Genomic DNA, 26,869 nt, shown 5'->3' with positions numbered 1-26,869 from the left:
AATGTGGCCAGCACTGCACTTCACTTCTCAAACTAGAAAGTTAGGTACCCAATTACAGCTGGGTAAACTGAGAGCAAACCAGTGTCATTTAGGAAAGTAGGAGTCTCGAATCAATCTGCTGCACCATCTAATGTTATATTAGTACACCGTTTAAACTTACCTGTTTCATGAGATGAGCAACTTCTTGCTCTGCCTTGCTTAACTCCTCTCCTCCTTCTCCCTCTTCTATTGGAATGTTTTCATCAAACTCTGCCAACTCTGCAGCCATTTCTGCTTTAGCAGTCTTGGCTGCCTGGACATCGGTTTCATCTTCAGCGGCAGCTAAGGCAGTCTCAAAGGCTCCCATCTTCACTCTTTCTCCCTCCGAAACTTCCTTGCCCTATTAATAAAAAGTAGAATGTGTACAATTCATGAAATTTAAGAAACTTCATGTACATTCTATAAATGTAATAAACATCTGATACATGTTTAACCAATATTAAATAAGCAACATTGATGCATCATTTTGACTTGTATGATCTTTCTGTACTAAGGTCTGTATTCAACTTGTTAATGAACATAAACTGAGGGCAATTCTTAATGTTTTGATAAACATATATTTGATCCAGTCATGCAAAGAAAACAAGAAATAAAAAGAAAAGAAAAATCCAAGTATTAAGCCAGAGTTAAAGGTGTCTCACCTCCTCTGTAGATTTGTTCTTATCTATGACTTCTGACATTCTCTTTGATGCATCATTTTCATTCACATTCACATCAAAGAGGTCCTGTATGGTTGCCTGAAAAATGTGAAGGTCAGAATTAGCAATGAAATAATCTGTATTACTTGTATACTGTAATATGAGGCCGCTAAAATTGGAGTGATGCACTCTCCATCTCCTAAATTTTCTTTTATTTCATCAAACGTTTTTCCTTGGCTTCAAGTTTCAAACTGTATAGGACAGTTCATCAAATGCACTCATCTTCCTGCAATTTATTCAGTGTCCCCCCCTCGTGGAAATAGGTTTATTCTAGGCGTCTTGTATGTAAGATGATAAAATTTGGATGTTATGTTATAATCATCTTCTGTATAGTTTCCTCCAATTATAGGGAAACATTATTGTCTAAGATTAGTTTAACTCATTAAAACCATTTTCTTGAGCAAATTAAGTCTAGATTTTAACTTGGTAAGTAAGCTATTGTGAATGTGTCAGGGCATGGAGAAAAATGACCAACAAAGTACAGTAGTACCTCGATATACCGGACTAATTGGGGCAGACCCCAATCATGAAAATGCAAAAATTTGAAAAAAGGAAACCCCGTTTATCTAGACTGATGCTTTGCTTGGCCTTTAAATTCTTAAATTTGCTCTATTTTTACCACAAACAGGGTAAGTCTTTTATTCTCTTATGAGAATACAGGTAATATAAGTGTGTCATGAGTGTGTGTGTGTGTATATATATAATACATATAATATATATACAGTGTTGTACTTTGACGCCGTTAATTTAAAGCCGTCAATGGACGGCAGCAACTTTTTGTTAATGTTGACACTGACGCCATCAATATTTTGGGCAGGTGACGCAGTCAACTTTTCACCCGAGCGAGCGTGAAGCGTCACTTTGTTCGTCAATTTCTAATTTTTTTTTATTTTTCCAAGTTCGATTTTCAATTACAGGTATCTTGTTATAAAGACAACCAGGAAAATTTTTGCCTCGCCTGCTGCCCCCGCACCTTTCTACAGATTCACTCGTTAACCGAATCTATTATTTCAATGGGATATTGGGCAATTGGTTCCAACTCACAGAATTCCCTTAAAATGAATTAAAAAGTACATACAAAGTACTGTATACCGGTAATAGAATTAACAAAACATTAAATATAAACAAAATACAGAACTGTACAATAATAAATCAAAAACAATAAAACATTTTAACAATTTGAGGTGTGGATGTAGAATTCCCGGTGACTTTGTTTACATAGCAGCAGCTCAAACAGCTGATTGCAGACACAGTCGATGACAACATGCCATATTCTTTACAGAGTGGATTGGTTCTAATGCCTTCTTCGTATTTCTTAATAATTTCTTGTTTCACTTGAATCGAAATCGCCTTCCGAGATTTCTTCACACCCATGCTTGATAATATCACCAATAAAATTTTAAGTTCAGAACAATTTATTTAACTAATTCCAGATTTTTTTATTTAAACCAAAACTGCACTGTACATTATCAATATGTTAACTAAATTTCCAGAATGACCAATAATTTTAATGTAAAAATGCAAAAGTATTCAAGAGCACAAATTTCTCGATGTTTACTCCACTGGAAACAAAGGTAAACAGAGAACCGATTATTGACGGACGAGACAATCAGCTGATGCGCGCACCAAAATGTGTTTCTCGTAAGGCTGTCGTTAATAGAACTGAAAGTCCTTACGGGAGGTAACCCATTAACCGAAATCACGTAAAATGAACCGCTCGTTAATGGAGGGTCCACTGTTTTCACTTTTAAATGATTAAATTTCTTACCTAATTTCCTAAGTTTTATTCCTTAAAACCGAATCTTTTATCCTTTCCTCTTTGTCTAAATGCGTGTTATTCTCAAGTATCATAACAAAAGAGACCAGTCTAGACATCAATACAAGTTCCATTAAACTCTCGTTCCCATCATTGTGTACTCACATTAAACAACTCTCCTTATTTTCTTACTTTCTCTGAGGTTTGTATAACCCTTGATCCACCCTATTAAGACACTGAGTAAAGATGATATATTGCAGGATAAAACTTCCTTGTACATGAGGTAATATACTGTATATTAATTTCATTCTACTGAAAAAGATATCAACATAGCCATGAGTACTGAACCCTTAGGCCCCGAGTGACATTCCAGAACGTCCGCCTATTCCCGCCACTCCATTTATTTAAAAAAAAAAAAAAAAAAATTAAGTTGATTTTGTCTCCTTGATTTTGTCTCGATTTATCCCCCGGGGGTGGGGGGGGTTGTTACTGCCAGCAGCACCCTAACCCATGGCTTAAGGATTAACAAACACATCCTTAATGAATTACAGGAAACCAGCAGTTATCTTCGGCGATACATTGCAAGACCACTGTTTATAGATATCCTACCTTTTTGAAGTGTGCAGTGGTGAAGTTACCGCCTTCAATAGCCAGGTCACCCAGGAGGCGCTTCTGATTGGCCTTTTTTAAAATGTTCTCTTCTATGGTCTTCTCTGAGATGAGACGATAAATGTGCACGTCTCTAGTTTGTCCAATTCGGTGACATCGATCCTGAGCCTAGAAGAAACAAGATGAATAATAGTAAAATGTTTAAAGTAATTACTACCTTCTCCTATCATATACGGCACTAATATCTTTACTCATTTATAGCAAAATGGAAATGAAAAAGTAGGAGATTAAACAAATACTAATACAGTAATGTATAAACTTGAGAAGAGTTTTAAAGATCAACCAGAAAATAATAAAAATATATATTGAAATTCCATACAAAAAAATTTTGGTATAGTAACTTTTAAGGTTGTCTTAACTGTTAGGGTTGTATGTTTATAGGTACCTGGGCATCCATGGTGGGGTTCCAATCCGAGTCGTAGAAAATGACTGTATCAGCTCCCGTGAGATTCACTCCAATACCTCCAGAACGTGTTGACAGTATGAAAGCAAAGATTCTCTTGTCTTGGTTAAATCTTTCCATCAACACCTGCAATTAAAAAACCTTCAGTTGCCTAACTTCATTTACAGGAAAGTTTACCATATAACTCTTGAATATTAACTACAGCATGGGGGCAGCCACACATACATCTAGAGCAATTAAAACTCCAATACTGTACTATATAACAGTATGAAATCAACAGAAGATACAATCATGCATATCTATTTCTTGATAAACATAAATACAAAATAATAGAATACTGTCGAGTACTGTACTGCACCACAAAACCTCCCTCATTTAATGTCTAGTATTCAGCAAAGTACATTTGGCAAAGCAAATTAAAAGAATGAGACAGTGAATGAGGAAGACAGTGGTGGATCAAGGAGAATTGAAGGGGTTTCAGCCTTTACCTTTTCCTTATGTTGCTTCCACCCCACTAGAAGGGGAATCTATGTTGGCACCCTGTGTTGTGGCAGGAAAAGTGTAAGTGTAAGTGTGTGTGTGTGTGTGTGTGTGTGTGTGTGTGTGTGTGTGTGTGTGTGTGGAATTGCACCTATTCCACATTTTTCTTCTAAGTATGGAAGTAACCTCCCAAAACATTCAGTTACTGTGAATTCTTTGCAGTGATCAACCCCTCACAATGCACAAACAGGTAAAATCAAGCTCCTTGAACTTGTTAGAAATGGAAGTCAGTTTCTTAAGTGAATGCCGATGTGCCTGTGAGCATGTAAATTAAACAGGTGATTAGGAACTTTGACTAAATAACATTGATGTGAATTTACCTGTCGTTGGTCAACTCTGGTTGTTCCATCCAGCCTCAGGTAAAGGTGACCATGATAATTAAGGAAAGCCTCAAAAACATCCAGCATTTTTGTCATCTGAGTGAAGATTAAAGCTCTGTGATTACCAGTCTTCAACTGCCGCAACAGGCGGTCCAGCGTCTGTAACTTGCCTTGAGGGTGGGAGAAAAAAAATATATAGTTAAAATGATTGTTCTGATACACAGTATATTGCGCATAAGATTGTATTAATACATAATATTCCATCATTCAGATGCAGTGTGGCAGATGCATAATGCAGTAATAATACCTAAGGAACAATAAAGAATTCTTTACTTAAAACAGTAGACACACTCACACAGGTTCCAAAAGTTTGTGTTACTGTTTGAACTGTTGATAGATAATGGTCGACCCCTGTATACCTTGGCTGGTCCCTCAGAGCCTCATTTCTGATCATATCATAATAGATGACACATGTGCTTTTATTGTTAACCCCTATCAAGGCCCATCCTGCTTCCCACTCCATAATATAAGACAGCTACAAAAATTAAATAACATCACCAGACCTGATGGATGAGTGAAGTGGAAGAAAATACTGATGGTGATGGAAAAAACTGAGTCAACTCCATTACAAGGAATTGTGAAACACTGAGAAAACATAGTAGCTACTGTATAAATAAAGATGACATCAGACAATTTTTGTGCCTCATAACTCATAAGTATAAGGAGCTGTGAGATGACATTGTTTGTGAACTAGAGACCAGCCTGTGAATATGTTATCTGGGTGTCAGTGGCGGGTCTCATTTATCTCCCACATCATTCTATAAATTGTTGCCACACCTCACTACTTCCTTTGCTCTACGCCGACTTTTATTTAACATTTGTTTTATATAGTAATCTATATCTATTTAATTTGTTTAAATCCATTTAAATATTTAGCAACAAAAATATTAAATCAGAAAATTATGCACACTCCAAGCAAACCCCAGGTGGGAACCACAACATACAACACACCTGGGATAACACGGATGTGCTGACCCACACCATACCAGTGAATTTTTCTCTCTCAAACGCACGCACGCACGCACGCGCACACACACACACACACACACACACACACACACACACACACACACACACACATGCACACACACAGAAAAGTGCATATGGCTTGCTCAACCCACTGCCCTACAAGGTTTAAAAGGCAAGGAAGAAACTTAGCTTCTCTCAATGTAAGTACAGTATTGATATTCATACATGCGATGTGTTGCCTCAATGAAGATGGCAACCACAAAGAGGAAACCATGACTATGAACTTGCTCTATGTCTTACATAAAGATATGAAACATTGTTGTGTGATTCATGACTCCTCTGGCTTCCAGCCTTCACTGGCAACTGCAGCTTCTCCCCTACCCAAAATATTTGGGCTACAGTTGTTGGGGTGCACAGTACACCAATTCCCCCATTAATGTCATTTCAGTAAACGTTGTTTCATTATAACCCTGTGAAAAAATAAAATAAAATGTAAAAAAATCTAAAAAAAATTGGTACGAATGCACTCAGCGCCTGATTGTGATAACAGCTGGCTGTGAAAGCGACCAGTGCGGGTGCCATATTTGCTATTTATTGTTTGGCAGGGGTAGAAATTTGCCCCTTTTTCAGGTAGCCAGCCAGGCTAATAGAACTGAATAGTTACGAGCCCTTCCCAAAGTTTATTAGCCCTTCCAAAATTTTACGACACACAAACACACACAAAAACAGTATAGGGGGCCCTCCAACTTTGTGGATTTTTATTTTGCGGTCCTCTATTATTTGCGGATGACACCCTGGATATACCCAAGAATGTGTGTGGGTGGTTTGAAAGTTGCCGGCATTTTCGCGGCTGGGACAGGGAGCCACATTCTAGAGACAGTAATTTCCTTTAACTGTATTGTAAATATGTGTCTGTGTGTAGACACACACACACCGGCTGCAACTCTATTAATAAACCGTTTATTATTATTATTATTATTATTATTTTAACTTTAATTTCAAAATTTATAGCATTACCTACCATTATGAGCAAAAGCTTTGGCCTCTACAGCAGCTAGTCAAATTCTGCATACCATGACGTCTGAAATGATCTAGATCGTGCTGATTGTTCATATTAACGCTGCTGCTCTATTTTTCTTTTTTTTTTTGGTTGCTTGGTGGTGGATTAACATTCTACCACATATCATACAATCCCCTTTGGCAACTGACGATGATTAAGAATAATGTCTGTGTTAGTTAGACATCATGTCAATACAGGACGGAGGTATAAGTGGCACTGAGATCGCCGACTCCATGGGAGCAGCAGAGCGCAATGACCAAGTACACGGGTTCACGTGTACAGCACACATTTGCTCTTGCAATGCTTTTTATAAAGTGGGCACTAAGCACTTCCTATGGTAAAGCACTGTCAAAAATTAAAAAAATTGTTCAAAACTACTGGATAGCTCCTAGACACTGTGAGTCTTACATGCTAGACGCCTGCTGGGCGATTAAAAACCAGTAAATTTCTAAGACCTACTCGCCTTTCTGATATTTTGGTCGCATGGGGCAGCTGGGAGTATGTGAATTTCTACTCCCGTTTGGTGGTTGGTTGATGCTCTTCCAACATTCACTTAAAATCCAATTATAAATTTATTTGAGCCCAAGAACAATGAGTGCTAAATGTGCATTATGCACCACTGATGTTTGTGGTCACAGAAAGAAGAGGAAAAGTGTTACATTAGAAGTTAAATTATATGTGGTAAAGAGATTTGAAGGACAGTGAGCTGTGGACATAGCAAGAGCTGTCGGTTTGCAGTCTACAACTGTAGGTAAGAGATTGTAAGAGTATGGAAACACAGAAGAAGGTAGAGCATTCCACAATTTGGCTGTGTGTGGAAAGAAGGATGTACTATAACAGGTTATTAAAGTGTGACCGACATCCACAAAGAATCGGTGGGCATCACGGGCAAGACAAGGGTTACAAGCCCACTGCCTTGTCGGTGGTACACAGGATGCCAAATCCACCGAACATTGCCCATTAAAGTACCTGTAAAAGAGAGGGAAGCAACATTGCAGCAAAGAGAAAGGGGAGAGAGATTATTAACTAAAGGAGGAGAGTCAATAAGACGAAATACTGTACCTTTGATTCCCCCCTATCTAACAGTTGGACAGAAGAAGAGCCAGCACTCCAAGTTACTTGGTGGAGTCCAATGTCAGCCACTTGTTTTGGATTGTTCAATATTCTTTATTCTTACATCACCAAACTGAATAGCAAACACTCATGGTTTCTGTTTATCATCAAAGCCTTGATCATATTATGAGTCTTTTAACTTTAAAATGGTCAAATAAGATAAGGAAATAATAGGCTTACCTTGAAGAATGAAAGGTGTGTTCTTCATCAAGAAAACCATAATACTAATATCGTTGATCAAGAAATCTGATCAACTATAACACATTGCGTATGTTCTTTCAGTACCACAACTGCTAACACCTAAATTAATAGGAGTTCAAATCCCTTTAAATACCCCATCAATTAACTACTGTATACTACAAAAATATGTATCTCTACTAATCACATCTGGAGCTAGTGGTTTCACGCAACAACGCTCCAACAAGTTAATGGTAAACTAATACTTTGTCTACACACTGGGGAACTTTTGGGATGGGATACAGGAGCATATGAACCCCTGATCTTACTCACCTCGACATAATACATGATTCCTTTCATTCTTCAAGGTAGGTTTATCCATAGCAGTACCACAACTATGACCGATGAGACAAAGCACCCAGAACCTAAGAAACAAAACACTAATACAGTGCTTGGAAAGGCACGTGTTATAATTTGTCATTTACTGAATGACTTTTTTCATTTTCCCACCCTATACTGAGTCGCACCTTTCATTTTTTTTTTTGAAAAGAAACTTTTAATCAAATACATTTTCAACCTTATTTCACCACAAAACTGGCAGCATATCCAGTTATTGAGACAGTTTATCTCTAGATTTTCATGGTTCAAGTGTCAAAATGCAGGCCACTGTCTTCCCATTTTCACCGCACAATTGTGGTGGACGTGAGGTGTCAGGATAACTGCCCTTGTGGGCCTGCAAGCATCAGTGTGTCCCAAGGATTTACAGCACACAGAGGCTACCTGCCTCTTCATTATAATCACTCGTATTTTCATATGTTGTGTTAGATTCAACTTTCTTTGTATAATAGTTCTGTAGAACAATTATATGTGAAGAAATACACATTTAAAAAACAAAATACGATGGAAAATAAAGTCAGAAACAAAAAAGAAATGCAAACATTTACACTGCAACTGTCGTCAGTTGATCACGCCCTGCTCACCTTGGGTGGGGCACCGAAAGTATTAAAATGATCAACTAACATACGGACAGAAGCAATGTTATATGGAACCCATTTTCACAGAGGTTTTCTTACATTACACCCCTGGAACAGTTTAAACAAGTCTGCATAATCAGTACAACTAGCTACACATGTACTTAAGAAAACAGAACTGGATACCGTTAAACAACCATGTGTTTTCAAGTACTCAGACATTTTCTTCCCTATTAGCAGAAAATTTGCCCGAGCAATTATAACCCCAAATTCACTTCAACACTTGCAATGAGGAACTGATGAGATTAATAATAGACTTACCAGCATTTATGTGTCTCTAAATAAACATTCTCCACTTACCACAGTCATACTGGATAAGTCTGGGATCTGGGAACTGTGTGACTGCCGCATTCATAATGTGATGGAGAGGAGATATGGGGCGTGATAGGAGTTTTTTCAGTAAAGATCTGGTTCTCTCTTCTGTCCAGAGTTTAGATGGTGATGGGTGACTCATTCTCATGGTTACACGAGGAGCCACGACTGATGGTATACAGAACACGTATCTGTCGGTGATATCTTTCAAGTCCCTTATATAGGTTTCTGGAGTATGGACTAGTCTGTGGAGGGTGTCTGTTTGAGACCAATAAAGACGGGGCCTGAACTTAGTTGCGTGAAGACAATCCACTATTCCTCTGCCATTCCACTCTTCATTACCACTGGTGGTCCCATTACAGGTATTAATTACAGAGACAGCCTCTATCAGGTCTGAACCATATATGGGACAGGCTTGACAACGTCGCGTATTTAACCGGGATATGAGGCTAAGTTTGTCTTTCCTTCTCTTGCGTCTTCTTTCTTCGAGGTCATTCTGTAAAGTGAACATAGGTAAAGATATATAAAAACAGCTAATAGTACTGTGATTTACTCATTTCTACTTGTAATGAATTTCTCATTTTAAGATACCATTATGAACAGTCAACTTAAATGAGTGTCTCATTAAAAATATAAGAACCATAAAAGCTTGAGAATAAGTTAATCAAACTAAGCCTGGGGAGTTAATGTTTGTCTGAATGCATTTTTTTCCCTAATGCTGTCAGATACTTCCTATTATATTGAAGGGTGGCATGAATCAAGTTAAACAGCCACCTTGTACATTCCTTCACTCACACTGCCAAGATATCCCCATTAACTACTCAATCTTTCATGTATTGGGATATACTGTACGTATTTAAAATTTTTGTATAAATTAGAAAATCAGTCCACAATTGAAGAAGAAACTTGGGCAAAATTATCAATGAAATTCATGTAGGTAGTTATATTATGAAACATGAAAAATTCACCATTCCATAAACTGGCAGTATTTTAACATTCCATTTTCCTCTAAAATCTAACAATTATACCAAAATACAGCGCAACTGGCCATAGTTCTTGTTGTTGCCACTATATTATCCATTATTGTAGTAAACCACATTCATTGTGGTAGCACTTGTCATATTATTGACAAATTTGAGTTTTTCTGCTTTCACAATGGTTTCTAGTAAGAGATCACTGCCAAATGATGAATGTAATTGCGCTACAGTTATAAAATTCAAACATTCTTAGCTTAAAACCATGAAAAAATGAAATATGACCAACAATCAGTGCACGTAAAAATTGGTAGGCTATTCAGGTACTAAATGACAATCCACTATACATAATACAATTTATCACATTCAGTATTAATCACCTTTTAAGCATAAATCACACCAACTGAGATCACATGCATGAGAGGGTTTACTGTACAAATGTTTTATATTAACAATGTTGGGGCCTTACTGCTAATTGCTCCTGTAGTCTCCCAAATCTTTTTAAACTCTACTTAATGAAAATTTCCATCATCAATTACTCTGCTATTGAGAGGTTTAACTGTACATGAAGGCATGTATGACTCAATATCAAATAAAGCAATCAAATAGACCCAAATATACATAACATACACACACATTATCCTTTCCTTTATCCACACCATTATAAAATGAAGACTTGCCAGCATAAATTCACCTCACAAAAACATGATAAGCTCACCACCAGACACTATTTCTCCATTCTTTCCTTACTTAATTACCCCACTTTTCCCTCCCTCCCCTCAACAGATTCACCATTGAAAGACTAATTTGCTGTATCAAGTGCTAACCAGGGGTCTGCTCTGGTGGTATAGAAATACTGAGAAAATGGAAATTAGAGCATCAATGTGCAGCATACAGTACAGTATAGTGGATTTTTGGTGGGTGGGGGGGGGGAGCATATTGCTGAAGGGTAATGATGGCATGTGTGACATAATAAAGGTGAATCAGATTTCGGGCCTTCTTACTGGAAGGGGAATACCATAATGCTATAAAAAAAAATTACAATAGTAACAATGAAAGAGAAAATGTGTAAAAGTATTTTCTTTAGTTTTTGGCCACCCTGCATTAAACTTAAAAAAAAAAGTACAATATCAAATAATATAAAGTTCTTACCAAATAGAATAATGTTCTTTTTCGTTCCTCTTCCTTCTTCTTCTCATCCTGACGTTCAAGCTCCCTTTGATCAATCCTTGTAGTGGGTTTGGTGGGAGTAGTATTAGGGGTGGCTACCCGGGCAGCAGGCGAAGAGGGACCTGCTCGTACTGGACTAGCCACAGGAGTTGTCTACCAAAAATAATAAGAGTATTGTCAGTGTCTTTTATGGATCATAACTGCAATTCCATGAATAATCATGACTACCATAAACTACTGTATCTAAATTTGATGGCATCAAAGACTATACAGTAACTGAAATTATTAAGATAAGAAAATTATCCAATAATCCCCAAAAGGGCTTACTTAAAGATACTTTCAAACTAAAACTGAAATAAAATATATGAAAACTTAAAAAGAACTTTGTCATGATTTACCTTTCCTTGGTTAGGAATTCCTCCAACAACACTAAACAAGAATTTGTCATAATACATTGTCCATAATACACTGTCATATAAAAACTTAAATAAAGTACAGTAAATTAATCGAGTGTGTGGAAAGTTAACAGATAGAAGGATTGGTCCTTGTGATGTACCTTAGCAAATGTAAGTAAAAAACCATAACTCTTAATTTACTTGGATATGCTGGAGTCAATAATCCCAAGGAACAAAATATCATAATACTGTACTGTACTATTCTTTATCAAAGCAAAATTGATAACAATCAACTGAGTAAGACCATGTTTGACATGATCTACTTAAATTCATTGAATATATGGGATATAAAACTAAAATTACTGTACTTTAGCTAGCAATACCAAGCATGAATCATTCATGACACATTCTTATCCATTTCCACCACAACTGCAGCAGAAGGGAGTACAGTAAATAAATGTAAAGAAAAGCATGTAAACAAGGCTGTGGGCAAAACTCACTTGGGGAGGGACAGCAGGTGAAGGAACACGAACTGTAGCTGGATTCGACTGGTTATTACTGACACCTAAAACCTGAAAACAATAATTAAAAAATTATAATTTTTTTATACAGTGATCAATTATAAAGCAATATCTATATAGATTCCCCTAAATTTTAAGGCATACATACAATATACTTATAACACAAGTGTTTTATTCAAGATAAATGACTAAAAAGAGGACAATTTTGTATTTCTGGTTGAGATTACAGCCACCCTGAGCAGCAGTGCGAAAGGGCTTGTAAGAGTAGGAAAAAAATCACTACTCAAAATACAGTTTGCCCAGTTACTTGTTGTAAGTAGATTTTGCCATACAGTAATTGATTAAAATAAGTGACTTGATGGTTCTTAAAATATGATAGATAAATCAATACAATTTTGACAAATAAATCTTATAAGAATCATAAAAAAACTACAGTACATTATACTGTTTGTAAATTTCTCAAATTTCTTTATGGCCCAGTCCTCTGAATGAATAATACAGTAAATAATAAACCTGTGTCCTCTGGTACTACTGCAGCAACATAATGCAATAACCAGCATATACTGTACTGCAATAGTCATCAAGTACTGTACATTTGTAACTGGAAACATAGTGAGACTAAACTGAGCCAACAAATTTGTTTGCAATTTTGAATACTGTGCAGTACTAGTAATAATGAGAGAGTGGGTAAGTGCTAGCTAAGTTTTTCTTAATATTTTTGCAAGCCTTTTCCCATTACATCAGGGTGTAACTGGAAACCAGAGCAGAAACAATTTTCTTTACACTCACCTTCACCCATTTATTACAACTGCAGCCACATCCTCACACACCATTCAATCAGATCATTCATGAACTCGGCTGCTCCTCAACTTTCTGTCTACCTTACTTCTAGTCCTTCCATCCCGTTGGCCTTCCCCTTCCCCTCTACATACCATATACACTTTTTATCAATCTTTCATTTGCTATTCTCTTAAACATTCATACCACCCCACTAAACCTTGGTTAGCTGTTTGAAACTACTTTGACCACATTTCCTTTTTTTTGTACTGTAATATTCACCCTACAGTACAATTTGCTCTCAAGTAAGTTATTTCTGAGTTCAGGCACTATGAAGTTGGCTTTAAGATTTTTAAGATCTGGGCATCCCAATTTTTGGCTCCTTGTTATGGTACTATATACTGTATACAGGTATCCCTCATTTAACATTAATTAGATTTAGCAATAAGCATGACACATTGGGAAAGAGGAAAAACTAGGGAAGGGGTGGCCTGTAAAATGGCTATGCATGATGCCACTATTACATGTAATGAAACTATAAAAGTTGTGGAAAAATCATTACAATACTCTATTGGTTTTTTTTTTTATGGTGATTAGCCCACCCAGGCACAGGTCAATGACCCACATCAGGGCCTGGGGGTGAAAATATAATAATAATAATAACAATAATAATAATAATAATAATAATAATAATAATAATAATAATAATAATAATAATAATAACAATGTTAATAATAATATTAATTATAATTAATAATACAAGGGGTAATTAATAAAAAAAATATTAGCTAAAAATATAATAATAATAATAATAAAAACAATATAATTATAATAATAATACTGTACAGTAAAAGTCCAAAAATCCGGACCTTTCAAAAACTCAAACTTTTTTTTTTTAGTTGGCTTTTGTGTACCGGTATGTGCGCATGCGTGAGTGCCACAGCTGCACAGTGACAACAAGTGACCATGCGGTCGCCACTTTAAAACGAGCAATCAAACTGTGACAACGTATGTAATTTTGAGTCCAACTCTTTCCATTTACAGAGTACTGTACAGGCCCATAATAATGGCTCCTAAAGTAGATAAACTTCGTTGGGTGAAAAGAAAGAAGAACACGTTGAAATTGAGTGACAAATTTGAAATAATTAAGAAACTAGAACGTGGTGTGAGCAATACAGTGGGGTATGCTATAACGAACGGATCCTACTACGAATATTCCTATAACGAACGGTTTTACCTATAAAATTGAGAATGCTATAACGAACGAAACTCCTACAACGAACATTATTTAAAAATTTTTTTTTTTTTTTTTTTACTAATTTATTGTTTTTGTATTACAAGTATTAATGATATTCTTTATTTCAGGGGTTTAGATGCATATTTATGCACTTTTTTACAATTTTTACAATTTTATATTATATTTTTCAGTGTTAAGTGGTTGTATTTGGGGGCCTGGAACGGATTAATCCTATAACGAAGGAATGCTATAACGAACAAGGTTCTAGAACCAATTAGATTCGTTATAGCATACCCCACTGTACTGTTCTAATGGAAACATACGACATATGAAAGTCTACAATTTATGATATAAAAAAGGCAAAGAATAAAATTCTAGAATTCACAGCTTTTTCTTTAAAACTGCTCGTTTTGATAAATGAAGCATGCTATATTTGCTAACGAATAAACTATCAAAATGTACCTGTTCATCTCTTCTTTATTCCCCCTTAAATTTAAATTTTAAAAGCACTGCCTGAGAATCCGGAAAATCCGAAAATCTGGACCGACCCAATCCCCAAGCAGTCCGGATTTTTGGACTTCTACTGTACTAATGATAATTAAATTAATACAGTAACAATAAAGGACCCACCCCCCAAAAAAAAATCAAGAGTGAGAAACAATATACTGTACAGTATGTATGTTGCATTGTCAAAGTAAGAGAAACAATTGAGACCCTGCAATTGTGTGTAAATGATGCAGAAAGTCAGATCAGCAACCTGGGACTTGGTCAAAATTTTTGTGATGCCATATGGCAGCAGGGTCTACCATTAGACAACACATTAAACTTCCAAGGCAGTAGTACTTCCCTGTTTGATACCTGCCTACTACCTACAATGTGGCTTAGAAAGAAAGAAAGTTTAATATAAAACTATAAAATAAGAAAAATTAAGAGCAGGTGTGTGTATAAGTGGGAGATGAATAAATGTGTAGAGGTGGTGGGCTGCTACCGAGTTGCCAGCCCAACTGCACTCCCTCCCCTGATATAACATCATGGCATACATACAGTGCAGTATGGCAGCAGCCACACACGTCTCTGAGTCATCTGGGTGACTGCCTGGCTGAACTGTGTCATGTCACCCAGAGGATGATTCGAGTGTGGAAGGAGCTATTTTTGTACACAAAATATGTGCTATTGTATTTTACGATGTTATAATTTTATTGTTTATCCTAGCAATTTTTTTAATTTTTGATGTGTGCAATTTAACATTTGTTTGAATAAGGCTCACCTTGTGCTCACTAAATCATTTAACTCTGAACCACATCGTTTATATAGAATTTTTTATTTAATAAAATAATCGTTTAACTTTGAAGCCGTTTATACCGAACTAGTCTAAAGTAAGGAGTACTGTACACCCTACCATTAGACCCTGTTGTTCGCCCTCTGTTCTTCACTGTTATCCCTCATTTAGCAATAATTTTGCATAACATTAAATTTTTCAGGAACACAACTTCACTGTTAAAAGATGGCATCTGCATACAGTACACATAGACTGTACTGTACTGGTCCAAATTATAGGGTGAAAATTTCAAAGTTGTCTGAACCAAGAGAGCACATGGAGCCCTCGTTGCACTTCATGTACACTAGTGAAGCTTTGTATAAAATTTGAAGAAAATTGGATGATGTTTAGGGATCCTGCAAAACGGTTGCTTTGATTACACAATTCAACTCGACCATCGCCAAGGATGAGACCCAGTACCTCCTGATTGTAGCTCAGCACAGGAAGGATGTACCCTCCATGTCAAAGGCTGTCTTCCGGAAATAAACTTAGAATCTACAGACAACGATGCCTTTCCTTTTCCGTGAGCTTCTTTAAGATAATTGTAAATTTTTTGTGATGAACGGGAAGTTGGAGTTTTGCGGGACCCCTGAATATTGCGATAAGGAACTGAAATTTTGCCTGAAGACATGTTTGGGGTAAAGGTATTAGGGCTACATGTGTCTAAATTAAAATTACAACTTTTAATTTTTGGACCACCCTACGATAAGTGTACAGTATTACCTCTATCAAAATAATTGGAGAGTAGCCAGTTCAGTATCGAGGTGTTTTTTGTTTGTATAATATGAAATTGAAAAAGTAGGGTATTTTTAGCCTGGATAAATTGTCAAAACACTGGATTTTTATGTTACATAAAATATAATTTGGTAACACAAGATAAAAACGTCATACAGCTTACCATGAGTGTGTTTTAAAAAGGTAAATAGTTTATGTTAATTTCTATAATATCTGAGATAGGAGAATGAGTGCGAGTCCGACCTAGGTTTGAATAAATAAAAATAAAAACAAAACACAAAGAAAGCTAATTGAATCCAACGCGCATGCATTGCCATTTTTCATATTTCAACCGATGAGAACAAAGTACGTACACAACTCACATAACACACGTGGCCAGTCAGCTGTGGCTTCTGAGATGAATATGCATGTTGCCATTTTCACTTGTATAAAATGAAACTATAAAAGTTGTGGAAAACTTCATTTCAATACTTTAAAGTGATTTAAAAATGAAGAAAATATAATAGAAAATTATACAACACAAAACACGAGAAGCACTGAGTTTATTCTGTGTGCGAGGTGATTGTATGTGTAGAGTCAGTGGGTGGTTGTCAAGAGCACATCTGGCAACTTATTTTGTTAGGTCTAATTCATTTAAACTCATGCAGCTCACACACACCTCTGCTGTAAGTATACTTTAACCTCTTTGCCACTGACAGTCAAGTTAAATTTAAGCTAAGCTTCAAATTACTACCCTCTGTTATAACACCTGTAAGAGTTGTTCTGCCTCTGTATGTTTCATTAACTTAAATTTTAAAGGTTTAATAGATAAATATAAAATGAAGAGTCGATACGCTGATGAAAAATATAGTCAATATATGTCAACACGAGCAAGCTTTGTTTACCCATCATGTGAATACTGTGCTTGTATCATGTGTTACCCTCAACATATTATGGATGGACAACAATGCATTGCATCTTGTAAAAATATTACTTATGTAATTAACAGTAATAATTAGTTGAGCATGTAAATAATGAATTGTTTTTGGAAAAATGTAAGATAACTAACAATTAAAAATAAACTTAAAGTTATGATGATGTGCAATTACAATGAGACCAATGATGAATGAGACTTACTTGACCTTGACTACATATCCACTTAAAATCCAAATCATATCCACTAAATATCCACATCAAAATTACCACAGATCCACTTCATTTCCACTATACACTCACATAGTCCTTGAGGTTTATATAATAATCATAAGTTTTATAATTTTGTATGAAGTCAGGGGGGGAGGTTACTTTAATTTTTGGATATCCAAGTACAGTACTACCAAATCATACTGGCTACATGAAAACAAAACACATCAATCTCTTCAAAATATTGTTTACTGCACATTACAATACTTGTTCATAATATTAATAACATACGGTATATGAAAAAAAATGGGGGGGGGGACATTTTTTTTTTCATTTTCCCTTCAGCTGTTCACAATTTACTGCAAAAATATTGTAGCAAAAAATCACATTGTATCATTGGAAACCTTGTAATTTTCCGCATCTAATGGTATACGGTACAGGCAGTCCATGACTTACAACAGGGATACGTTCCTGGACCCAGACCGTAAGTCGATTTGTTCATAAGTCAGAACAGTGTTAATGCCATAGTTTAGGTTAGGTTGGTTAAAGCACAACCCTGTCCATACAAAAAAACAATAATATCCCATACATAACAAATAATGTAAATAATGTAAATAAAGTGATGTTACACAATACAGAATAATGAAAATAATGTAAAAACTGGGATTTTAATTACAAATTTTTGTGAAGAATGTATTGGGATCCTGTTCGTAAGTGCGGGTGATTGCAAGTCGGATGGTCGTAACTCGGGGACTGCCTGTATAGCATACAGTTTTGGTCCAGGGAAATTTTTGACCTAGGATATGGGATAAGAAGTTTTTGGATTTTAGTTTTGCATTCAGAGTAAAGACTCAGCGTTTTATAGTTGTTTTTATCATTTTTTTCCATTTAAATGAAAGCCCAAGCTATCTTAAAGCCAATAGTGTCACATTGATGCAAAAATAACAATTCCTTGGTCTAAATACTGGCACTTGGGGGAGGGATGTGAGTAATTTTTCCATACATAAAGGGCACAAGACAACACGGGGGAAGGAAAACTTAGGGTTCAGTATATAGTGAATTTGTTCAGTACAGAGGTAATTCTGGTATTGAGGTAATAATGTGTGTATGTGATTAAATCTGTAATATTTGTTTTTTTCCATTTTTAAATGTCAATTCAATGCACAAATATTTTAAGTTGATAGACTGGTACAAATTTTAAAGATAGAGACCAACTCGCAGACTAATATACTGTACTTTAAATGTGGATCAACTTTTAATTATAATTTAGGTATCATATTCTGCCTGCATCAGAATTCCATGAAGACCAAATCATAGGTATGCAATTTCAAAAGGTGCCAAAAAATTAAACACACACACACACACACACACACACACACACACACAGTTGCCAATTTTAGTACTGTACTTTAAAACTATGTTTCAAGCTCTCAACCATTAGCCTGCTAACACTTAATGATTAAAAATTCATTCAAATTTATTCCATAACACACAACACAGGAAGGAGCTTACTCACCTGTGTCTGTGGTCGGAGATTACTTGTGGGAAGGGGCAGTCTGAGCACTGGTCTTCCCCCTGCTCCAGTTGTAATCATTGATCCCTGCAGACCTTTCAAGCCTTGTAAGCGCTGAAGCAAAGCTGCTGCTGCACTGCCACTAACACCTTGAGATAAGGTAGGATTTGTTGGCTTCTGTATAGGTGCTGTGGTGAGTAACAGCTGGCCAGTTGATGTCTGAAGAAGCTGTAATCCCCCCAAAGCAGAGGTTCCTGTTGCAGGTGTTCCAGCCAATGCTGTTGCACCACCAGGAGTACCTAGGCTTGCTCGTTGTGGCATCACCAGACGTGGCCCCTGTGGAGTCTGTTGCACAATTAATCCCCCTCCACCAGCTGCACTTACTGGCACTTGGATGGCTTTTATTGTTCCTCCTTGTTGAACCAATTGTAACCGCATTCCTCCACTATGCAAATTGGTTGTGGTGGAGGCCAAGGTTGGCATTTGTGGCAAGGGAGCACGTAGAGTTCCAGCCGGTGTTGGTGCTCTTGGAGTGCTCACTGGTGATATGCCAGTTTTAGGCACACTTTGACTAGATGGCCGCACATGAAGCTTGATCTTTCCTGCAGGGCATTTTGGAGGTGGATCTGGAGCAGAATCAATTTCCTCAATGAGACGGCGAGGGGCCTGGAATTTACGGATGCGATGAGCGGCAAAGGCTGTCAAGCACAACTCCAGGTCGGCCAAAAGGAAATTGAGGCTGAAGAGATCAACATGTCTAAATGGGTTATAATCTGTGAGGCCCCAAAGAATAGATGGCACCCGGTAACAGATGCCATCCATCATAAATGGTGACACAGTAGGACGAGGTTCAAACAGATTCGGATGATTGCAAACTTTTCGCAGTTGCATTAACACATTTATCACACTTAAGAAGTTACCTGATGCCAAAGTCTCTTTAGTTTTTGATCTCGCCATAAATTCCTCATAGAGATAACGTTGCCTCTTTGATAATCTACACATTACTACATGTTCAAACTTTTTAGGCATTTGTTGCTCCACCTCAGTTTTCAGTCTTCTTAATATGAACGGTCTTAATACCTGAAATTAAAACGTGTTATTTAATAATTATGAAGTACAGGTACAAGCATTTTTTATAAACATAGTGACATTAATTAAAAATATAAAAATATACCTTTTCATGTGTGTACGTATTTCACTGATAAAATAATGTGATCAATAGACAACTTTATTATAGCATGATGGACAAAGACTGAATTTTGTTTACGTCATTAGTGACTAGGTCACAACAAGTCAAAATGGCATCCCGTGAGGTTCCCTAGGCAATAATAGGTGCTCACACTGACATGCTGATGTGAACAGGGCCATCAAAGCCACCTTTACCTATTTTACTATTTATATAACCACAGGTCCACAACATATCATAAGAAAAGAAAGTGTTACTTTGCTCACATCAGGCATATATATGACAAACCATAAAGCTGGTGTACGGTTGGGATCAAAGGTCGAGGTCAAAATATTGATAAAGACACTACCCAGTCTAAGTTGGTACTTTACCTTGTGTAGTCTCTTGATGATGGTGTCATTATATTCCTTGTTCCCCTCGATCATGCCGGTTACTGGATTGGAAAACCATTCACGAAACTCTCGATGTGAGGCAAACACATTAGGCATCAGGAAGTGCATCAACGACCACAGCTCCATTAAGTTGTTTTGAAGTGGAGTGCCCGTGAGCAGTAAGCGTCTGTCCAAGAGGATAAATATAATTATAGATTATTATTCAAAAGTTAAAATAAATAGTGAATCATTAAAACTTGCCATAGGCACTTGCAGAATGATATATACAAACATAAAAGACTTTCAAACCTAATTAAATAAAATTATGCTCTTGAAGTACATGTAGGTTGTACTTTACAATAACCACAAGGACATTTGTTTACAACTGGAGGGTGGTGCTCAACTCCCCAACATTTTGCTAATTTAGGTAAAAGGCTCAAAGAGGATAGGAAACAGCTGGAGAAGAAAAGGGCTGTGGTTAGTGGAAAAATAGGGGGACTTCAATGTTTAAAGTTAAAATATGTACCATATAAACTGATCTGATATAGAGTTAGACCCTAATTCTTTTATTGGTGAAAAAGCCTCAGTTTTCCATATATCTCTTGTATAATTTGACCCAAGCTTTTGAGAAATACTGTACAAGGTATAAACCTTGACATATTTTTTAACAACACCTCAGATTCACACCAACGTGTCATGGCCGTGACCACCACAACAGCTGACCCTATGAACAGTGTTACCAACTCTGAAAATGAATTTCCACAAGTTACCAACTCCTATGAGGAATAAGGTAAAATGATATACAGTACGTATATGAAGTGCCGATCGTGACATGGTGCCAAGCACCAATCCCCCCCCCCCTCAAAAAAATTGAGTTATAGTATTCTCTGTACTCCCCAACCTTTCTTCTATCAAACAAACTGTCCCAGTAGTGCAACATTTGTAAGGCTGAGAGTCATATTAGTGAAGGTAGGTAAAAGTGCCTCTACAGCACGTGATCTGTGCCCCCAATCATAGCCTATCTAGCTCATAGCGACTCATGATTTTCCAGTTTCTTAGCTAATGGGAGTCCACGTTTCTACAAAAATGTCATAGGAATGATATGTAATAACGCTTTAACTTTTTTTTTCAACTGGCAGAAAAGAGGGAGTAAGGGCCATTGAGAGAAAAATAAACAAAACAGAGAGGAGGGAGGGTAAGGAGGGTGGGCACGTGACGAGTATGTTCCTGTCCGAGTGACAAGTCTTATCGCAAACAATAGGGGGGAAATAGAGGGAGGAGGAAGCAGCTGGGACCGAGGGTGGGTGATGCGTGTTAGTAAGAGGCTTATAACACCAAGTGAGGGAAGTGCCGTTCTGTTCTTCATGCATTATTCCTTCATCTTCCAATAATGTGTCCATTGTAATAAAACAGTGTTTGTAATTTACACTGTGTTTACCCTTTCCCTGTTACTATTTAAGGTTTTACAATCAACATGTGGATTAGCCAAAAATATAATACAGGGTATTACAGTCAGTCCTCGACTTACGACGGGGTTAGGGACCGACGACCAAGCTGTAAGTAAAAAATGCGAAAATAATACATAAAAATCTAAAATGGGTGTCTCTTTTTCTTCTCAGCACCACGAGAACTCTCACTTTTATGCTTGCCAGCCATTTTAAAGGGAATTACAAACAAAAATTTTGTCAGTACACAGAGCTATCACTAATGTCGGGACTCGAAAATACATAATTTGAAAAATATTTTATACGACTGCAGCGGTCATATGTCCGGGTGGTCGTAAGTCGAGGAGTACCTGTACTGATAAGGATCAAAACTGATTTTTTACATGTGTTGTCATCAGAAGATGACTAATAATTTCAGCCATCTTCTGATGACAAACACAATGATTTGGGTATTTTTATAGTAGTTCACACAACTTTTCTACCCCAAATCTATTATCATATTCGAAAAAAACGTCTAATTTTAAGATAATTTTCATCTATTACATTACCGTTGGAAACGTATAATAAGAGAGATAGCACATGCCAAATGTTTCTCTATTTAATTCCATTAATCTTCAGCCATTATCGCCTACCCGACCTCCCACTCAGAGTGTTCCCTTCATAAATCGTCATACGCATGCGTTCCCGTACACATCACGCGGCCAATCAAAAGTGTTCTTTTTTTTCCCACCAATTAAAAATATTGTGGTTTCTGCTTTTAGAATTTGCGGTATTTTTTGCCGAATCAGATTCGATTGTGATTTTGGGTCTCTCATGCTTCAAAATTCAAATTCATTTCCGACCATGGAAGTCTGTGATGGGTATCACTTCAATTATAAGGAGTTAATTGTGCATTTTGCGGAAAAAAAAACAACTAACAAGCAATAGCATTTTTTAGATCTCATAGTGTTCTTCCGACCTCAGTAAAGAATCTAATTCGGAATAAAGCAAGAAATAGCAGTGATTCCCTCATATGGTAAGAGTCTGGTTTTGTAAAAATACTGTGAGAGTTAGGTTAGGTCAGGTGAGGTGAGGTTAGGTTAGGTCATCCCAAAAAAGGTTAAGTTTATGTTTTTTTTATGTATTTTGTATTCACCATTTTGTTGGGGGTAGAAGGGGGCAATAACTAAAAAACAGGCAATTTCCGACAGAAATCAAGGTCAGAACCAATCAAAATACACAAAAGTTCTGACTTTCTAACAGAGTTGTGTGAACTACTATAAACTTACCATGACTTGTATTACTAATAATTACAATTGGTAATACAGGTACAAGTAATTGTTCACTGTAATTTTTCTAATAATAATTAAGACTAAAGTACAGTACAACCTCGATTAACCAATCAATCCCAAACCTAAAAAAAAAAAAAAAATATATATATATATATATATATATATATATATATATATATATATATATATATATATATATATATATATATATATATATATATATATATATATATATATATATATATATATATATATATATATATATATATATATATATATATATAACATAGGCCTGATATAATGTAATAATATTAATAATGATAATGATAAAATAATAATATTAATAAAGGACACAAAAATGCAAAAAAAAAAAAAATCAAGAGCGAGAAACAATATATGTATGTTGTGATGTCAATAGTAAGAGAAACAATTGAGACCCTGCATTGTGTGTAAATGAGGCAGAAAGTCAGATGATACGAGGTTAAGGAATTTGCACTTTATATTCGCTACATGAACGATATTGTTCGATGACACGAGAAGCGAGTATGGCAGTTGACCCAGCCGAGTAGGCGGAACAATCAGTGACGTGGTCTGTGACATCTCTTGTGACGTAAATGTGCAGAGACGTGTTTGTGAGCCACTCAGCCAGACAGCACAGCCCTCCCCTACCTCCCTACCGTCCTCCCCCCATCCGCCCTCTCCCTTCTTGCAGTGTTTGTATCTGCTATCCCAGTTTGTCAGCCGATACTGAATCGAATTTATTTACTGTCATCGCTATACAGTAGACCCTTGTCATTCGCGAAGGATAGGTTCCAAGAAAAGGAGTGAATTGGCAAAATCGTGAATAGCAACTAATACTACCTTAGTGCACTACTGTATACCTATACCAAATAACTGACCAGCCACGGCAGCACTCATCCCCGCTGTTAACTTATCTAATAATAAACTTTCTTTGTCAGGGTCATCACTGACTTCTGCCTTTTACATTTCACTCCACTAGCATCACTATCACTGACACTAGGCAGTCTTTTAGGGACCATTTCACACAGAAACACTAAAGTTTTGAGAGTGCCAACACAAGATGCTGCATTGGGTGATTCGTAGTACTGCGGGAAAAGGCTTGCAAGCTAGCCACCATAGCCACCACCTGCTTACAGCGAATCGCAAGGGTCTACTGTACTGTACTGTGCTGTGCTGCCTAAGTATTACCCTGCCATACTTTGGAATTTGCTCATTGTTTTAAAGGCATCCCAATCCTAGTGTAGTGGTACAGTCATGCCTCCTAAACATTCAACAAGTTCAACCACCACTCCAGTTTCTAAGTGTGCACGTATTCCTATTCTTTTCTCGAAAAAGAAAGAGATAATTGATATGCATAAGCGAAGTGAACGGGTATGCAATATTTGCCGTGTCTTTGGATTGTCGTCATCCACGGTGTGTACACTCATGAAAAATGTTGACAAGATCACAGAAATGATTGGTAGTAGTGTGCCCAGTGCAAGTGTGCAGGCTATTCATGATTGTGTTATGGAGAAGATGGAGAGGTTTAACACGAGTGCCTTTGTACCAGTTCAATAATTATATACAGTATTATCTTTCTATGGTTGTGCATATGTACCTATCCTAGTTAGAAAAAAATAATACGTCAGTGTTGTCGGTGCTCGGGAACGCATCCCTATTAACCCATGTATTATTCCCTACGTTATACGAGTTTCCGCTATATGATCAGACTCCAAGGAAAGTATCTACACGTATCATCGAGATCTTACTGTACTGTGTTTTATTTAGAGATTAATTGAGGCTTCACTAATAACTTTGTTATTATCTGATGAATTAAGATTTTGTCACAAAAACAATTTGAATTGGCCCATATATCAGTTTAACGTTTCATTCAACAAATGGATGATTAAAAATGTCAAATCAATATCCTTAAGCATATACAAAAACAATTAGGCACAGTTTATCAAATTTTAGTTTCTTGAGATAGAACGACCAACTGTACCTTTGGCTTTGAAAGTTGAGCAGTAACTGCCAACGTTGAGATTTGAAGTTTTTGATATTTTGAGCTTCATCAAGGATGAAATACTTCCACTTCTTCCTTCTAAAGCTCTGGTGGTCCTGGATCACCAGCTTGTACGATGTGATACAAATATGGAATGCATTTGGCTTTGTCCAACCTGGAAAATATTATATATATTTATATATTAGTTTATATTGCCATACTTTTCACTATCCACTATTCATTGTATTAGTATATGGTAATGAAAATTACAAGTTGTACTGTTTAACAATAAAAAAAGAGAGAGACTCACCCTGTCTTTTCATCTTTCTTTCCTTCTGAGTGCCATAGTAAGTGAGTATCTTGAAGGCTGGGCACCACTTTTTGAACTCCATCTCCCAGTTGAGCATGACGGAGGTTGGCACCACAATTAGGTGAGGTCCCCAGTTGCTCTTCTCACACGCAAGATGTGCCAGAAGTGAGATTGTCTGAATGGTCTTTCCTAAACCCATCTCATCAGCGAGGATACCTATCAAAACCCATACAAAATATATATAAACTTAAGTCTGGATATTTCTAATTGGAGAAAGAGCCTGTTTCTGCTAATGCCAGGATTTAATTAAGCATAATAGTAAGGCCATTACCTTGTTAAGTTTCACACAAGTTGAACTTCCCTAATCTGGATTTACTTGAACTGGAAGCTCCTGATGTCGGGATACTTTTAGGAAATAATGTAATGTATGAAACTGAACACCAAAATTTTCTCCTGCATTCATTAATGTGGTGCATGGGTGATGTTGCTCTAGCAAGAGTGTAAAGTTTCACCAGAAAATGAAGTCCACATATAGGTGTTCAGAAAATTTTGTAAGATACAAAAACTCATTACACTGTACAGTAACACACTTCAATAAATGAATATGATTAAAGAAATCAGGGTTTTATGATGTTAGAAGAACAAAATGGTGATGCTCATAGCAATTTTGTGACCATTTGAAACTCATATTATTATGAGATATTAATTTCTCAATCTATAATAGAGTATTTAGAAGGTAACAAACAACTTTTCTTCTACTATATAAACATTAAATGCCATAGTTAATGAGCACAAGGAAGATAAACCATTATTGAACACTGTCGTGAAGTTCTCTCAGGAATTTTTACTTTAATTTGTATGTAAACTCTTATAAGCTGATCAGGTCCCCAGGTTGTTACAGCAGAGGTTCAATCTGTATGATATTACTGTACAATACTTACAAAGACCTACACCATTTGAAAAGTCACAGTCCTAAGCTGACTCACTATTGAGGATGATTTATATTTCACTCAGTTCCCTATTTTATCATAGCAAAAATATAATTAAATACTAGGGTATTGTACAGTCCTACAAAAATGAGATAACCATTATGCCATAACTCTCCAAAGAAAGATGAAAAATTATAATTATCAAACACCAAGATATTTACGGCATGAAGTCACACCAAATTTCACTTAAATATGTGAAGCTTAAGTGAGTGGATATGATATTCAATAATGGGATAGATGAAGTAGCACTACAACCACCTTAAGTAAAAATGGGTAAATGCAAACTACAAATCACTGTTTGGTCACATAAGGGTAAAAATGATGCACATTTAGCAAATTCCCTACTAATTTCTCTTTTGAAAGGCAAATCTACTAATTATAGGAAT

General features: G+C 36.4%; 1 protein-coding gene across 4 annotated transcripts in view; it reads right to left on the bottom strand.

Annotated features, from left to right (window-relative positions):
- Positions 1 to 26,869, bottom strand: part of LOC121873823 (helicase domino-like) — a 140,488-nt gene that overhangs the window by 55,305 nt on the left and 58,314 nt on the right. For 3 of the 4 annotated variants that reach the window (XM_042377558.1, XM_042377561.1, XM_042377559.1), the window contains exons 6-18: positions 25,495 to 25,710; positions 25,185 to 25,359; positions 20,467 to 20,653; positions 18,913 to 19,989; positions 18,073 to 18,192; positions 12,187 to 12,258; positions 11,274 to 11,444; positions 9,136 to 9,643; positions 4,426 to 4,595; positions 3,548 to 3,691; positions 3,103 to 3,270; positions 681 to 776; positions 161 to 379 (exon numbers count right to left, since the gene is read on the bottom strand). In XM_042377558.1, the coding sequence (XP_042233492.1) occupies positions 161 to 379; positions 681 to 776; positions 3,103 to 3,270; positions 3,548 to 3,691; positions 4,426 to 4,595; positions 9,136 to 9,643; positions 11,274 to 11,444; positions 12,187 to 12,258; positions 18,073 to 18,192; positions 18,913 to 19,989; positions 20,467 to 20,653; positions 25,185 to 25,359; positions 25,495 to 25,710 (3,323 nt within the window). The remainder of the gene's footprint in view (positions 1 to 160; positions 380 to 680; positions 777 to 3,102; positions 3,271 to 3,547; positions 3,692 to 4,425; positions 4,596 to 9,135; positions 9,644 to 11,273; positions 11,445 to 12,186; positions 12,259 to 18,072; positions 18,193 to 18,912; positions 19,990 to 20,466; positions 20,654 to 25,184; positions 25,360 to 25,494; positions 25,711 to 26,869) is intronic. The other variant, XM_042377560.1, reaches the window with a different exon arrangement.

Source organism: Homarus americanus, unplaced genomic scaffold (genome assembly GCF_018991925.1).
Source record: "Homarus americanus isolate GMGI-L3 unplaced genomic scaffold, GMGI_Hamer_2.0 scaffold25827, whole genome shotgun sequence".
NCBI lineage: Eukaryota > Metazoa > Arthropoda > Malacostraca > Decapoda > Nephropidae > Homarus > Homarus americanus.
Note: the sequence above shows the minus strand (reverse complement) of the source record. Positions and strands in the feature narration are given on the sequence as shown.